Source organism: Mandrillus leucophaeus, unplaced genomic scaffold (assembly GCF_000951045.1).
Source record: "Mandrillus leucophaeus isolate KB7577 unplaced genomic scaffold, Mleu.le_1.0 Scaffold2233, whole genome shotgun sequence".
NCBI lineage: Eukaryota > Metazoa > Chordata > Mammalia > Primates > Cercopithecidae > Mandrillus > Mandrillus leucophaeus.
In genome coordinates this window covers 71,335-88,443 of record NW_012102292.1, presented here as the reverse complement: position 1 = coordinate 88,443, position 17,109 = coordinate 71,335, and the positions used below count along the sequence as shown (strand labels likewise).

General features: G+C 46.3%; 1 protein-coding gene across 2 annotated transcripts in view; it reads left to right on the top strand.

The window, feature by feature from the left end:
* Positions 1–15,381, top strand: part of LOC105540638 (melanoma-associated antigen 11) — a 32,789-nt gene extending 17,408 nt beyond the window's left edge. Inside the window, exons 1-5 of one of the 2 annotated variants that reach the window (XM_011981330.1) lie at positions 10,172–10,274; positions 11,267–11,379; positions 12,618–12,713; positions 13,741–13,811; positions 13,887–15,381. In XM_011981330.1, the coding sequence (XP_011836720.1) occupies positions 11,284–11,379; positions 12,618–12,713; positions 13,741–13,811; positions 13,887–14,913 (1,290 nt within the window). In that variant the 5' untranslated portion in view covers positions 10,172–10,274; positions 11,267–11,283 and the 3' untranslated portion in view covers positions 14,914–15,381. Of the gene's footprint in view, positions 1–10,171; positions 10,275–11,266; positions 11,380–12,617; positions 12,714–13,740; positions 13,812–13,886 lie in introns of those variants that run through there. The other variant, XM_011981331.1, reaches the window with a different exon arrangement.
* The last annotated feature ends 1,728 nt before the right edge of the window (positions 15,382–17,109 follow it).

Sequence of the window (17,109 nt, the reverse complement as noted above, 5' to 3'; positions counted from 1 at the left end):
AGGGATTCCCTTCCCCCTTGTGCTTCCCAGGTGAGGCGATGCATCGCTCTGCTTCAGCTCTCACTGGTCGGGCTGCACAAGCTGACCAGCACCAATTGTCTGGCACTCCCTAGTGAGATGAACCCGGTACCTCAGTTGAAAATGCAGAAATCACCCGTCTTCTGTGTTGCTCATGCTGGGAGCTGGAGGCTGGAGCTGTTCCTATTCGGCCATCTTGCTCATACCCCGGGATTCTCTTATAATCAGTATATAGTTAGAATAGGCTTCCAAAATATATTTCTCCAATCTCTGACTTTAATTGAGGTGATTAATCCATTTACATTTAAAATTACTGGTAAGGTAATATTTCTGTGTTGTAGCCAGTGATTTACTCTTTATATCACATATGTATTTTTCCTTCTTTATGTTTTCAATACTACCTTCCTTTGTGAAAAATATATGTTTTTCTAGTCTACCATTTTAATCCCATTGTCATTTAAGGTATTATTTTCTTAGCAGTTGTCCTCGGGACTACAATTGATAGTTTAACTTGCACCAATCTATTTAAATTAATACCAGCTTAATTAAAATATATACAGTGGGTTTGTTCACATACAGTTCCATTCTCTTCCTACTTCTTTGTGTTGCTACTGTCATACGGTAACAGTTAAGAGACTGGAATGTCCAGGGTTGAGGATTCCCACAGAATAGGAGCAGGCCTGGACTAGAGCAATGACAAGTAGATGGAGAAAAGGGGCCTCAGCTTCATCCTCTAAAATGACCTCAGTTGTGCATATCAGAGCTGGTCACAAATATTTGGTTCTCTTCTTTCTGGGCACATAAGATTGCTTTTATCTGCTCCTTTAAATTTAAGATAGGGAGAAAAGAAAATTGGCAACACATTAGGCACAAAAAGAGATTTATACTTGGAAAGTAGGTAACTCTAGGCTTTTGCAAAATATGCAAACATTTGTGCAAGGAACAATGCACTTTTTAAAATAACCATTGGGCCATCCCAATGAAGTGCAAGCAGTGGCCTGGAGAATTTGGAATGTGGCTCTAGTACTCCTCACAGATGTGAACCTGGGAAACCAGGATCAGGCACAGTGTGGGACCTTTTCTTTGGCATTCAGTGTGTTCACCTGGAGGACTCTCCCTTGCAGAGCTCTGGGGTGTGAGATTGGATGCAGGGAGGGCGAGCCTGGAGGAAGTCTTGGAAGCAACTCTCACAGACCTATGTGTTGATCCAGGTCCTGGTTCAGTAGCCCTGGTTATTGCCCCAAGCAGGACTAGAACAAGTTATATCATGTCTATGCAGTTCAAAGATGTGGGATTAAAGAATCCATGGTAACAGATTTTCAAGGAGAAAAGAAAATAAATGCATTTATTAATGCACATATGGATCATAAGACATATACAGGTTCAGGAATATTAAAATGTGGGGGAAGATACAGCATGGGCATGCAATAATAATGGCCACTTATTAATGACCACGTTATTAGGGTTAAGCATTTTACATACAAGTGGCATGTTATATGATGCTCACATAAACACTCTTAAGTTGTACTATTATTACTCCCATTTTACAGATGAGAAAACTGAAGTACATAAAGGATACCTGATGTATGGGCTTATAAGTGACAGAGCTCATATTCAAACTTACTTTCATATGGGTTCAAAGCCCTGTCTCTTTTACCGGGTTGAGCTACCCGCCCCCCACCACAAACAAGGGAGTGCCAGCCATCTTCCACTGCTGACTATTGCCCTATCAATATGCCCCTAGGACTGATCTTAAAGGAGCCAAGTGGTGGTGCCAGTGAGAGCTTGAAACAGAATCCTACCCAATGGCCTCTCTCCTGTTCTATCCATATGACATGGAGACAAATGCCGTGGAGGAGAGGTGGGTCCTAGGATAAAGAAAGATGGAGAAGTTTCTGCATTGAGAGCTCCAGATGGGCTGCAGTTCAGAACACCTGCAGTTTGGAACCACCAGCCCCGCAATGAGCTTGTGCTCCATTAATAGAACATTGGGGATCCAGAGGGGAATGCAGATGAAGTGAAGACATTAAGGAGTTAAGTGGGAATGAGAAGGGACTTTCGCTCACTATTTTCCTCCCCCTCTTTTTCACTCCTGCTTCACTCAGAAAATATTTGGGGCAGGCTACAAAGAATTATGTAATACAGCAAGATAAAATGCATTACACACAAATAAAACAAAGGGATCCCAGAGATAAATCAAGTGAGAAGATGGTAGAGCCTGCAGCAGGCTTAGAACCCCAAATGTGCCAAGAAGTCCAGCCTCCAGGAAGACTTCCATTGACCTTTAGGGTACCCTGGAAGCTCATGGCCCAAGTGCAGTTGCCAGGCTATAGCGACCATTTGACATGAATATTAGAGGTCCAGTCTTCCAGAGGCTGCTATTATGTCCAGACATGTGTCCTGCCTTGCTGTGTACCTGCCTGGCCTGGTCTCTTTTATTCTCAGCAGATTGGGTGACTCAATGATTTCCTTCAAGCCAACTCCACTGAGCAGGCTGGCAACCAGATACATGGTGGGACAAGTAGGACGAAGCACAGTGCTCATGAGACATGTGGACTCTCACTGCATCCACGTAGGTGTCAGTGTCTGCAGGGCTCGTTTGCACTACCCTCAGTCTGAGTGATGGGCAACCTTGGCTTTGTCCTCTCATGCTATTTTGTGGATTTCCCTTGGGACATAACAGGCATCCTGCCACTAGCCCCTGCTGTCCCTATGTTCAGCTCCTGCCCTGGGATCAAGGATAAAAGGAGACCCAGGACCCCTTATTTGCTCCGGAAAGGCTGACGGGGTAATTGCCACAGGGAAGAGCTGGTGATATGGTTTGACTCTGTGTCCCCACACAAATCTCCTTCTGAATTGTACTCCCATAATCTCCACGTGTCGTGAGACTCGGTTTGAGATAATTGAATCATGGGGGCAGTCACCCCATACTATGCTATTCTCATAATGGTGAATGAGTCTCATGAGATCCCAAGGTTTTTAAAAAATGAGAGTTGCCCTGCACAAGATCTTTTTGCCTGCCGTCATCCATGTAAGACGTGACTTGCTCCTTTTTGCCTTCCCCCATCATTGTGAGGCCTCCCTAGCCATGTGGAACTGTAAGTCCAATTAAACTCCTTTCTTTTTCAAATTTCCAGGTCTCGGGTAAGTCCTTACCAGCAGCATGAGAATGGACTAATACACCTTTCAAGAACCATGCAGGAGGTCAGCCGCTTGCCAAGGAAGCTGAAGTTAAGTGCAGGGCTTCAGTCATAGCTGGTGGAACAGAGAGGTTTCTTAGGAGAGCAGGACCGTGACTGACAGGTCTCACATCAGTCCCTCAGTGGGCAGACTCAAGACATCCAGAGACAGTCAGGACCTTCACATGTATGGGCACAGGAAGGCTCCCATCTGCTCTGCCTTACCCTGGTCAGGATTGCTTACATCCTCTGTGGTGTGTGACCACACAGGAGGCTTCTGTGGAATATGCTAGACCCTGGGAATGCCTCCAGAAGAGGCTGTTGGTGGGGCGCTGTGAGACCCCCTAGCTGCGCTAGCCCTGCAGTACTTAGGCATCCTAGAGTCAGCACTCTCCCCATCTGTCATTTCTCTCCAACAAGGGACACTAAGTGTCCCAGTTGTCATCCTGGAGTGCGACAAAGTAGTCTGCTCTGGAGCTCTTTCTGGAAGCACTCAGTTCATGACATCTTGCAGGGCTCCAGCTCACCTCCAGTCCCATTTTACTTCTACATTCCTCCTGTGGCCAGCCTAAGGCAGTGTAGATGGATCCAGCAGATGATCCTTCTCAAACTTTTCCAAACTCATCACAGCCTACATCCTGTGGTAACAAGAAAACCTTACCCTTCCTGGCTCCTTTCCAAATCCCAATTTGACCTGAAGATCTTCTGGGACCTGGAGGAGTATACTAATGACCACAGATCTCATAGTCTGCTTCACCCATTAGTCTTCTCAAACTATTTTGGGGGTACACTGAGATCCTAGATGGCTCTTTGGCCACTGAAAGAACAGTTCTGCATCACTTCTGTGGATCAAGTTTAGAAAGCAAAAACTCATAGGCACCTTAACGAGGTGATTAGTTTAATTAATGTGTGGGCATTACATAGGGGATCATTTGAAAAGTAACTCATCATTATAGTGATTTGTCACTCATTCACACAACATTCTTTATTATTTACCAACCCCTAGGAAACTCACCAAATGGCTACCTCATCTTCTGCCAGTTCCATCTGAACCACAATACTTTGGAAGGGGATTTCTAAGTAGAGAATTTTAAATAAAAGATTAACTGCTCATAAACCTCAACACTGAGTCTTGAGTAGTTGTATTGGAGAGCTGCAATTCCAAGCCCCAGGGGGGAAGACTGAAGTCAGATACAGGAGACTGCGGGCAATTGTGGGCACCGCAGCAAAGGTGATGGGGGCTTAGAGATGGGCCTCAGGAGAAGGAAACCCCAAATCCCGACAGGTACAATTAGGCTGTTATATTCCACCTTGCAGGGACTACAGTGTTAACTTGCAGATCCAAACAAGATGGAAAAAGAAACAGGGCATCAGGGAAAGGTCACAGCTGCCTCCTGACAGGAGAGAGTGTTCAGATAGCCCTGGGTGGTTGGAGCCCTGCCATGCTGACTTACCCAGGATTCCAGGAGCACAAACCAGAAGCTGGGAAAGCAGGCCTTTGGAGTCCCCTTGAAATTCAGATGCTTACCTGGTCCAGGAGCCAACAATTAGAAGATAGTGGGAGCATCCAAACTTTGGCTGTTGGGTCATCGGAAAGATTGAAAATTCCATGAGACTTTAGTACAGAGAAGCTCCAAATACTAGGACCATAGAACTGGCAGTTCTTTATTCATTCCATAAATGAATACCGAGCATGTACTGTGTGCCAGGCACTGCCCTGGGCTCTGAGGATACAACACTGAACACATTTCCTCCCTTGGTGGAACTTATATTCTAGTGAGGTAAGGGGTAGGCACACAATGAATCATGAAACAAACTTAAAGGTGCAGTAGATTTAATGGTTAACTTACAAATCACCTTTGGCAGGCTTCCAAATTAACTCACCTGGGGGAGGTCTTGTGACTTCTGGTGACATCCTGTCCGTCAGTAAAGTGTCTTATCCTGTGTTCCACAAATTGTTTACATATGGATTAATATGTAAGGTACCAACATTGAAAAGTTGGCTGATTTATTTTTAAATCATGAAGTTTTACTGATTGTCTTGTATATGGACATTTTAGCCTGTATGTTGCAATTTGATACAATGATTCTCATCTCCGTATTGTATTCCCTAATAAAAAACGACAACTGCCATACAAAAAGTTCTCCTCTCTTCTTCTAAACTCCCCCATAAAACCCTTCCAACTTGTAAGACACTCCAGAACACTCTGAACTTTGTTGTTTCCTCCTCCCAGGTCAGTCCTCACATTTGGCTTCCAATAAACATTTATCCAATTATTTTTGCCTAATCAGTCTTAATTTTGGTCGACGTGGTGATAAATATTATGGAAACAAATTGAATCTAGAGAACTGAGTAAGTGTTTGGGATGAGTTAAGAGGAAGGATTGCAGTTTTAGAAAGGGTATTCAGTTTTTAATGAGGTTATTTGTTTTTGTTTGTGCAACTGTTTAAGCACCTTATAGATTCTGCATATTAGACCTTTGTCAGATGCGTAGTTTGTGAATATTTTCTTCTATTCTGCAGGTTGTCTGTTTGCTCTGTGGATAGTTTCTTTTGCTGAGCAGAAGCTTTTGAGTTTAATTAGGTTCACTTGTCAATTTTTGTTTTAGTTGCAATAGCTTTTGAGAACATAGTCATAAATTATTTCCCGAGAGTGATATCCAGAATGGTGTTTCCTAGGTTTTCTTCTAGGATTCTTATAGTTTGAGGCCTTACATTTAAATCTTTAATCCATCTTGAATTAATTTTTGTATATGATGAAAGGTCAGGATCCAGTTTCATTTTTCTGCATATGGTTAGCCCGCTATCCGCACACTATTCATGGAATAGAGATTCCTTTTTCCATTGCTTATTTTTGCTGACTTTGTCAAAGATCAGATGTCTGTAAGTGGGCAGTTTTATTTCTGGGCTCTTTATTCTGTTCAATTAATCTATGTGTCTGTTTATCTACCAGTATCCTACTGTTTGGGTTACCTTGTAGTATAGTCTGGAGTTAGGTAATTTGATGCCTCTGGCTTTGTTCTTTTTTCTTAGGATTGCCTTGGCCATTTGGGCTCTTCTTTGGTTCCACATGAATTTTAGAGTACTTCGTTTCTGATGGTACTCATGAACATACAGATGGCAATGAAAGACACATGAGAATACTAGAGGGTGGAGGAAGACAGGGAAGCAAGAGTTGAAAAATTAACTATTGGGTACTACGCTCACTACTTGAGTGATGGGATTAATAATATCACAAATCTCAGCATCACACAATATACGCATGTAACAAAGTTGCACATGTACCCCCTGAATCTAAAATGAAAGTGAAATTACAAAAATAAATAATAAAGACACAAATTCTATGAAGAAAAAGAAAAGTTATTCACAGAAGGCCTCACAGAGAAGATATTTCGAGAAAGACCCGAGGGTGTCTGGAAGGCAGCGTTAGCTAGCAGTATTATGGGAGCATGTGTCTAGAAGAGAACAAAGGCGTGCAGTACCTCAGGGCCCTGGAACAGAGAGTGGGAGGTAGGGGTCTAGGGAGGCTGGTCTATTGAAGCCAGACCCTTTTCTCTGAGCCATAGGCTGTCTCAGAGCCAGGTCAGCTGCACTGTACCATGAACTGGCATATTGGATCCAGGTTTCTATCCAAGGTTACTGAGTTGGTTTACATTATTCCAGCATTTGAGATGTGGGGTAGGTAGAAGTATAGTTGGAAATAGATTAGTAATGGATTGAAGAGTTTTGATGCTGAATATCAAGTATATTGGGTATATTATACTATACTGTTTTACATGTTTGACACTTTCTATAATAAAGATATTTCATTATAAATATCATGGCATTAAATTTGAAATCCTAAGTGAAATGAACTATATTTTATAAAAAAAAAAAAATGGCCCGGCACGGTGGCTCACACCTGTAATCCCAGCACTTTGGGAGGCCGAGGCAGGTGGATCATGAGGTCAGGAGTTTGAGACCAGTCTGGACAATATGGTGAAACCCTGTCTCTACTAAAAATACAAAACTTAGCTGGGTGTGGTGGTGCATGCCTGAAATCCTAGCTACTCAGGAGGCTGAGGCAGGAGAATTGCTTGAACCTGGGAGGCGGAGGTTACAGTGAGCTGAGATCGTGCCACTGCACTCCAGCCTGGGTGACGGAGTGAGACTCTGTCTCGGGAAAAAAAAAAAAAAAAAGATCAAATTGGTCCATAGAGAAATAGAAAACTTTAATCAAACATTACAAACTAAAACTGTCAGTTCAAACCACCCACAAATGATCCAGGAAAAGAAAGTTTCAGAGGCCAGTTTTACCAAATAATTAGAGAGAACTCATTGTCATCCTAAGCAAACTCTTAAAAACCAAACAAAAAGATGGGCAATTGTGGAACTCATTTTCTGAGACTAGTGTTCTTTGTTTCAAATATCAGAAGAGGACCTCACCATGAAAAGAACACTTAAACCAAAGTTACTACATAGCAACAAATATCCTAAATAAATTAATAGCCAATTCATTAGGGTAGTGTACTAAATGGAAAAACAGGATATATCCAAAGAATGAAAATACAATTTGACATTAAAATATACCTTCAGTGTGATTCCCTATATTAACAAGATTATAGAGGCAAAACATATGATCATATTAACGGATACAGAAAATGCTTTGAAAAAATTAGTAATCATCCATGATAAAAATAACTAGAAAATTAAGAGTAGAAGGAAATTTTGTTTCATCAAATCGATAGCAAATATACTTAATTATAAAATGTTGGAAGCATTCGTGTCAGGGACAGGTCATAAATGTATGCTATCATTGCTGTTTTTCAAAGTTGTATTGGAATACAAAGCCAGAGATACGGATACCAAAATAAATAAGAGGTATGTATATTGGAAAGAAAGAGTGATATTTGGTAGGGTAATGCAACAGTCTATTTAGAAAATTCAAAAATTGCGCACCTGAAATAGTCAAATGAATAAGAGACATGTGAAAAATAGTGAATGGAAGATCAATAAAGCAAAATCAAAATATTTGCAAAACAGACAATAACTATTAAGAACAGGTCATAGAAAATATCCCATTCACAATAGCAACAATATCCAAAAATTACCTAACAAGACTAACAAAAGCATGTATGATTTTTACTGAGGCAACTATACAAGTACTGATACATCCAGTTCAAAGAGCGCCCAAATAAACAAGGCAGTATATGATATCATTGACAGGCAATAGAATATTGCAAAGATGGCAATTCTATTTTCAAAAATTGACAGACATAATTCCTTAACCAGCCAAGATGACGCTCAAGCTCAGGCATCTGTTGGTTTTGGATTGTTTTTGTTTTTGTTTTAGACAGGACCTCACTCTGTTTCCAAGGCAGGAGTGCAGTGGTGTGAACACAGCTCACTGCAGCATTGACCTCCTGGGCTCCAGTGATCCTTCCACCTTAGCCTTCCTACCAGCTGGGACTGCAATCACACACCACCACACCCAACTAATTTTTCATTTCTTTTTTTCTTCTTTCTTTCTTTCTTTCTTTCTTTCTTGCTTGCTTGCTTGCTTGCTTTCTTCCTTTCTCTCTCTCTCTCTCTCTCTCTCTCTCTCTCTCTCTCTCTCTTTCTTTTCTTTCTTTCTGAGATGGGGTCTTGTTATGTAGCTCAGATTAATCTTGAGCTACGGGGTTCAAGTGTTCCTCCCGGCTTGGCCTACCAAAGTGTTTGGATTACAGGTGTGAACCACCGTGTTCAGCCTTGGGCTTCTATCTTAGGCTCCCCAAAACAACCCTGGAAAACTACAGACTAAAAATACATAAATAAAGGAACAAGAAAACAATATAAACAATGAAATCTAAACAAAAAAACATGAGCGATCCCTGAGAATTTCATTGTATTTTGAAGGAATACTTGTGATTGTGGGGGAAGAGTGGCAGGGAAGTTGGGGTGGACAGGAAGAAAGAAATGTTTAAAATTCTGCCCCTACTTCACTGTGGAAAACTCGGGTAGCATCTCAGACCATAGGTGCCAGTAGTCAAGGGGTAACTTCAGGACAGGAGGAAACACTGGTTGATTAAAGGAATATGGCTGGAATTTGTGCTAATAACCACTAAAACCATGTCAGTAGATAAAGATTGGCTTTTTAACAATTATCATTTTAACTGAAGATAACGAATGGATTAGAGTATTGACCATCAGACTGAAATAGGCATAGTTAGGTTAAGTATGATTTTTGACACTGAATGAGAATTAAAAAATGAAAATCACTATAATGAACTATGAAGTGTTAGATAAATTCTAAACGCAGGACTTCCACAAATTTCTTGCAGCTGCTCAGCCTCTTCAGTGTAAAAATAAAGCTTTCAGGGCAAAAGTTTGCAAAGTCTAGATCTGGCTGGGGAGGAGCCCCCGTGGGAAGGTGTGCGTCTTCTCCCAGAGGTCACTACAATCACGGGTACTGAAGCCACATGGAAGCACCTAGCCTGGGATCCGCAGCTATTCTCTGCAAGGGATGCAGTTGGGCAATGCTCAGAGGTGACTGAAACAGAGTATCTCCCACCCATCACTTCATGAAAGAACCGGCAGCCAAGAGGAGGGCCCTCCTGAGTGAGGACTGACGGTCCACCCTCCCCACATAGAGGGGCCACAGAATCCAGCTCGGTCCCTCCTGTCAGCCCTGGAAGACCTTGACAATGTTGTCCCCCAACCTCACACCTCCCGCTCACTGCCACATCACGGGACTCAGAGTCAGAGACTTGGTCCGAGAGGAGCAGACATCATTGGCAGAGGACGGAGCTCCAGGCTCTGCGAGGAATCAAGGTCAGAAACCTGAGGGAGGATTCAGGCACCCCCATGACCCTCGACCACATCTCCACCCCTCGCCACTAGTCTTCCCCCCCCGCCCCGCCCCGCCCCGCCCCGCCCCCATACCTGCAGAATCGCGTTCCGCCCCTGCTGTCAATCCGGGGAAGCTCCAGGCGTGGGGGCCGGATGTGACCTCCATTGGCTTCCGCCTCTGGGATCTGAGAGAAGCGAACGCGTCTTTCTGAGGGGTGTCTTGAGAGTGGCAGAGGGCAGCGGGCCCAGGCTCTGTGAGGAGGCAAGGTGAGAGCTGAAGGAGGACTGAGGAGGCCTCCTCCCCAGATAGAGGGCCCCAGATAATCCATTGCCAACCCTGGCGCCAGCCCTGAGACAAGGGGGGACCAAATTGTCAGGCTGAGACAATCCCCCACCTCAGTGCCCAAGGAGACTCTGGGAGTCGAATCTATGGTGTGACCCGGGCAGAGACAGTTCCATAAAGGGTGGGGCCCCAGCCTTTCCAGACATCAACATCAGGACTCTGAGAAATTATGGAGAGGTTCCACCCCATGCTGATAGAGGGGCCCCAGAGTCCATCCTTGTCCCTGCAGTTAACACAAAGGACCTCCCGGCTTGGTGCTGCGGACTTGCACATTAGGGGGTCAGAGAGAAGTGACAGCCAGGTTCTGAGGGGTGGCTTGTGATCCGCTAAGGGCAGCAGGCCCAGGCTCTGTGAGGAGGCAAGATGAGATGCTGAGGGAGGACTGAGGACACCCCCTCCCCAGATAGAGGACCCCAAATAATCCAACACCGCCTCTGCTGCCAGGCCTGGATCACCCCACGGGGACGGACTTCTCAGTCTGGGCCGTCCCCTCCCGCCACCCCCGTCGGCTTCTGTCCCCCGCCGCTTAAGCCTCAGGGGACTTTGGGGTCAGAGCTTGGTGTGACCAGGGCAGTGCTGGTTAGGAGAGGGCAGGGCCCAGGTTCTGCCAGGCATCAAGGTCAGGACCCTGAGGGAAGGCTGAGGCCCCACAGAGCGAGGCTCCCTCTCTGCTGTCAGCCCTGGGAAGTTCCTGGCATGGCCGCTAGGCATATGGTTTCTGATTTCCGCATCCTGGGCTGACGGAGGGAAGGAGCTTGGTATCATGAGAACGACCTAGAGGGAGCACAGACAGGGCCCAGTCCCTGCTGGGAGGCGAGGGAGGCCTGAGGGACAACTGAAGGGACCCAGCACCCCAGCACGGCTCCCCCACCCCCCGCCACCCCGCCGTCTCAGACTGAGGTGCCTCTTCATTCAGCCTTGGGAATCTGAGGAATGGAGACTCAGATCCGCAGAGAGGGTCTTGGGTGCAGCCCTGCCAGCATCAAGAGGAAGAAGAAGAAGGAGGACTCAGGACACCTTGGACTCCAGGTCAGTAGGGACCTTGGCCCTTGGAGTTCTAAGGCACAGTGGCCACATGTGGTGCATCCTCACTCTGCCTTTGTGGTGTCAGAGAGGAGTGGGTTGTGGTCTGAGGAGTGGGGCCTCAGGTGAACCCAGTGGGGAGTCCCAGAGCACTGAGGGAGGACTCAGGCAACCAATTATCCCTGAGGTAGAAAACCTGCCCCTGCCATCAGTCGTTGGAGGCCCCAGGCAGGACTCTAGGAAAAAGAGGCAGCTCTCCACTTCCTAGTTGGAGTTCTCTGGGAGATGGTGGTCTTGGCCTGCAAAATTCATCCACAGTTCAGCAGGAGAGACATGGATAGGCCTTGTCAGGAGTAAATCTGAATACCTGGAGGACACCCAGAGAGAGGAGGCACCCCTGAATCTGCTCCATCTGTCACCCTTTGGCATCCCATGCAGGGGTGTCCGTGTAGTGCCCCTTCACTTTCTGCCTCCCACATCTCAGAGAGGTGGGGCCCTTGGCCTGAGGCGGGTCCTCAGGTCAGCAGAGGGATACACACCTGGTCAGCACAGGGTGGAGTCCAGGATCTACCAGTAGTCAAGGAGAGGAAAATTGATGAAGACTGAAGGTAAGAATGTACCCTCCCGCGTGCCAAAGAAAAAGGGACCTCACAAATCCCAGCTTCCCCTGTTTTCATCCCTGGGAGGCCCCAGGTAGGGGAGGCATGTGCCGTGCTCACAATTCTGCCACCAGGTTGGGGGTGGCACCTTGCTCATGGAGGTGAGCACCTTGTTTCAAGGGGGTGATGACAGGTCAGCAGGTGGAGCCACACTTGGTCAGCAGAGGGAGGAGTCCCAGGATCTTTAGGACTCAAGGTGTGTGTGTCCCCTTTGTGAGGACTGGAGGTATCTCCATCCCATAATGAAGGGATCCCACAGAGTCTCTCTATCCGCTGTGGTTGGCTGTATGGGGACCTGATCATGGGTGGCCCCAAGTGGCAAGCTCACTTGTACCACAGGCAGAAAGTTGGGAAACATTCAGGGAGATGAGGTCTTGGTGTAAAGGGATATGTCTGCTCATCTCAGGGGTTGGGAGTCAAGGAAGGACAGGCCCCGGCAGAAGTAAAGTTGAAAAACCCACAGGAGGACTTTGGAATCCCCACCCCAGAACCGAAGGAGCCAGCTTCTGCTGTCAGCTCTGGACAACCACATGACGAGGTGATGGGACGTGGGGCCCCTTACTTCTGTTTTGGAATCTCGGGCAGGTGAGCACTATGTTCTCAGAGGACGACTTCCAGTCAACAGAAGGAGCCCCATCTGGTCCGCAAATACAGTGGTCCCAGGATCTGCCAAGAGTCCAGGTGAGAAATGTGAGGGAGGATTGAAGGTTGCCCCTGGCCAGAACACAGAGGAGGGCCACATAGAAATCTGCTCTGCCCCTGCTGTCTCCCCAGAGAGCATGGGCAGAACTACCTGCTGAGACCCCTCTCTTATACTGGGATCATTGGTCTCAGGGAGCAGAGGCATTGGTCTGAGAGGGCTGCAGTTAGGTCAGCAGCGGGAGGGTCCCAGGCATGACCAGAATCAAGGTGGGAGCTGACGGGACCGCACTTACCAAAAACATGGGACCCAGCCCTTTCCTGCCCCTTCTGTTTGCCATGGGAAGTCGCTGGGATCATGGGTGTTTCTGTTTCCCTGATTTCCTCTTCTGGTGTCTCCTGGAGGTAGAGTTGGGTTTAAGGAGATGGCCTCAGGTCAACAGAGGGAGGGTCCCAGGCCAAGATAGGCATCAAGATGGGGACCAAGCAGGCTCCTTACCCCAGGACACATGGACCCAGCTGACTGTCACCATCTCTTGCTGTCCTTCCTGGGTAGCCTTGTGTACATGTGGGCAGATGTGTATCCCCACATGTCCTCTTTCATATTAGGAAAGAGCTATGGATCTGAGAGTTTCTCAGGTCAGGAGAGGTGTGTCTTCCAGGCCCTGGCAGGAGAAAGTTGAGGGCCCTGAACACAGAGGGGACCATCCACTCCAAAAAAGTGAGAAACTCACAGAGTTTGGCCCGCCTTTCTGACTGTGCTGGCGTGCCAGGATAGGTGCTTGCAGTGTGCAGCCTGAGGGCCCCATGATTCCTCTTCCAGAAGCTCCAAAAACCGAGCAGTGAGGCCTTGGTCTCAGGCAATGTCTTCAGGTCTCAGAACACAGGAAGCCCAGGCAGTGCCAGCAGCCTAGATGAGATGTTCACCCTCAACCTGCAAATGGCCCCACCTGCCCCAGTACAGTGAGGGACCCCCCGCTTGCAGTCTCACCTGCCCTACCTCAGTCCTGGAGCCTCCTGCTCTGATGTCCAGCTGCATCTTGAGCAGCCTTCTCATTTCCTTTTTCAGGTTTTTAGAGAACAGGCCAACCAAGAGGACAGGAGCCCCAGGAGGACCCAGAGGATCACCGGAGGAGAAGTGTAAGTAGGCCTCTGTGAGATTCTCCATGGTTCATATCTCATCTGAGTCTGCTCTCACACTCCCTCTCTCCCCAGGCTGTGGGGCCCCATCACCCAGATCTTTCCCACAGTTTGGCCTGCTGACCTAACCAGAGTCATCATGCCTCTTGAGCAAAGGAGTCAGCACTGCAAGCCTGAGGAAGGCCTTCAGGCCCAAGAAGACAACCCGGGCTTGGTGGGTGGCGCACAGGCTCTCCAAGCTGAGGAGCAGGAGGCTGCCTCCTTCTCCTCTACTCTGAATGTGGGCACTCTAGAGGAGGTGCCTGCTACTGAGTCACCAAGTCCTCCCCAGAGTCCTCAGGGGGAGTCCTCCTCTCCCACTGCCATGGACTCCATCTTTGGGAGCCTATCTGATGAGGGCTCCAGCAGCCAAGAAGAGGAGGGGCCAAGTACTTCGCCCGACCTGATAGACCCTGAGTCCTTTTCCCAAGATATACTACATGACAAGATAATTGATTTGGTTCATTTATTGCTCCGCAAGTATCGAGTCAAGGGACTGATCACAAAGGCAGAAATGCTGGGGAGTGTCATCAAAAATTATGAGGACTACTTTCCTGAGATATTTAGGGAAGCCTCTGAATGCATGCAACTGCTCTTTGGCATTGACGTGAAGGAAGTGGACCCCACTAGCCACTCCTATGTCCTTGTCACCTCCCTCAGCCTCTCTTATGATGGCATACAGGGTGATGAGCAGAGCATGCCCAAGTCTGGCCTTCTGATAATAGTCCTGGGTGTGATCTTCATGGAGGGGAACTGCGTCCCTGAAGAGGTTATGTGGGAAGTCCTGAGCATTATGGGGGTGTATGCTGGAAGGGAGCACTTCCTCTTTGGGGAGCCCAAGAAGCTCCTCACCCATGATTGGGTGCAGGAAAAGTACCTGGTGTACCGGCACGTGCCCGGCACTGATCCTGCATGTTATGAGTTCCTGTGGGGTCCAAGGGCCCACGCTGAGACCAGCAAGATGAAAGTTCTTGAGTACATAGCCAATGCCAACGGGAGGGATCCCAGTTCTTACCCATCCCTGTATGAAGATGCTTTGAGAGAGGAGGAAGAGGGAGTCTGAGCATGAGATGCAACCAGGGCCAGTGGGCAGGGAAATGGGCCAATGCATGCTTCAGGGACACACCCAGCAGTTTCCCTGCCCTGTGTGAAATCAGTCCCATTCTTCCTTCTGTGTTTTATGGAGAAGTCAGTGTTATCAGTAGTAGAAGGCACAGTGAATGGAAGGGAACACATTGTATACCGCTTTTAGGTTTCTCTTCCATACGGTGACTTGGAGATTTCTTTTTGTGTCCTTTTGGTAATTTTCAAATAGTGTTCCTTTAATAAAAGTTTTAGTTAGCTTCAACATCTATGTATGTGGATGATGCGACCACACATGTAGTTTTGCTTATCCATTTCAAGTGCAAGAGTTTGCCATTTTGTAAAACATTTTGGGAAATCTTCCATCTTGCTGTGATTTGCAATAGGTATTTTCTTGGAGAATGTAAGAACTTAGCAATAAAGTTGAACTGGTGTTGTGAAACAGAAATAAAAGGAGAAGGTCATTAATTCTTGTCTTATCCATGTTCATCTGTTGTTCTATGAAAGTACACACACAAACACACACACACACGTACACCCCCCCCCACCACATACATATTCACGAAGGAAATGCAGTTTCCTATTGAGTTGCAGATTCTCTGAGATGTCCTGGACAATAAGAAATATTCCAAAGTAGAGAGTGGTAGCACCTGGGGTCAAAGTAATACTAGAAATGACTGTCAATCATTAAATATTCAATATATTCCAGGCATTGTCCCCAGTGTTTTAATACATTTGCTACATTATAACTGTCCTAAAAAATGGTCTATCAAACCCATTTTCTGGATGAACCTGAGTCTCATGGTGCTCAGTAACTTTCCCAAGATCTTATCACTGGTAAACCACAAGGTTGGTCTGAATTCATCTAGAGCCCATTCTATTCTCACTCTTTCCAGCCTGAAGTATACCTCTGTCCTTTAATTCCTTTGTTTTCTCAGTACTGCATAATGTCTCTTAAGTGGCCAAAAGAAGGACCCTGTGGAGATGGTACTGAAAGCAGGCCTACGAAAGGAAGGTGACAATGAGAATGAAACATAATCTGGGGATAGTCTGTGGGCTTTATTAACCTAGAGTCCTCCTGCCTGAGCCCTAGGGTTCCTGAGAGCTGACTCTACCCAGGTGCAGGAATTTCTGTCCAGCCCTAACACTTTCCCTCATCATAGAGGCCTTCTCTTGGTCTCCCCTATGTGCCCTCTCTTCCAATTGGAATCTGGCCTGCTGCCTGCTCCTCCCTGCTGCTTGCTGTGAAGGCTAAGTGAAATCACCTGCCCTCCCCTTTACACATCCTGTCACCCCAACTGTGTGTCTAAATACACTCTCAAACTTTTCTAAATAGATGGTGAGTGGAATGTGATTAGCACATGATAATACTATTCTTGAGATATGAAGTTATACAGAGAGAGTTTTTTTAAACCACCTTGTTATTTGTAATAGGAATTTAATGGGGTGTTTTATTTGAAACTGGTCACTGAACACATACAAGGATGAATGACGTTACCTTGGTGGTGAAAATCTAAAGTCTCCCGCATAAGCTGGAGAACATGGGAATCACTGTGGAGTCAACATCTACTAAGGCTGAAGTCCTAAAACCCCAGAGTCTCCCAGGAGGTGAAAAATGCTGCCTTGGTGGGAGTACTAGCTCAAATTTTAGTAGAATAATTAACCAAGTTTCTACTTTCTCTTGTCTAGTACTTGCCCCACAGGAAAATATGGGCTTTCATTGTGTCTAAAGGCACCTGACAGGTGTTTAGGCATGTGGAGGGTAGCAGAAACTCACAGGTTAACATTTTGACCAGGAATCCAATGGAGGAAAAGTTCTAAGCCTACTAATTGTTTAATGGGTATTATAAAGGGAAGATTCCCTGATGAGCCTTCCTGCTGAGACTTTCAAGGTTCTTGGACAGTTTTGATCCTACATTTCAAAGCATCAGTCACGTAGCAGGCACTTGAAAAAGTTAGAGAACTTCAAGGCAAATGTGGGCTTCTCAGAAACTCCCAGCAATGAGAAGGGTTGTTTAATACCAAATTATCATAATTGCTTTTTTTGAGCACCTCCTACACAACAGTTTATGGAGGAGACTATACCACTCACTCACATTTTATCTTTGTCTCCTTCCCGGACACATGGGAACAGTACAGCCCACTTGCAGTTTGGAAGGGTCATGTGACCACTTGT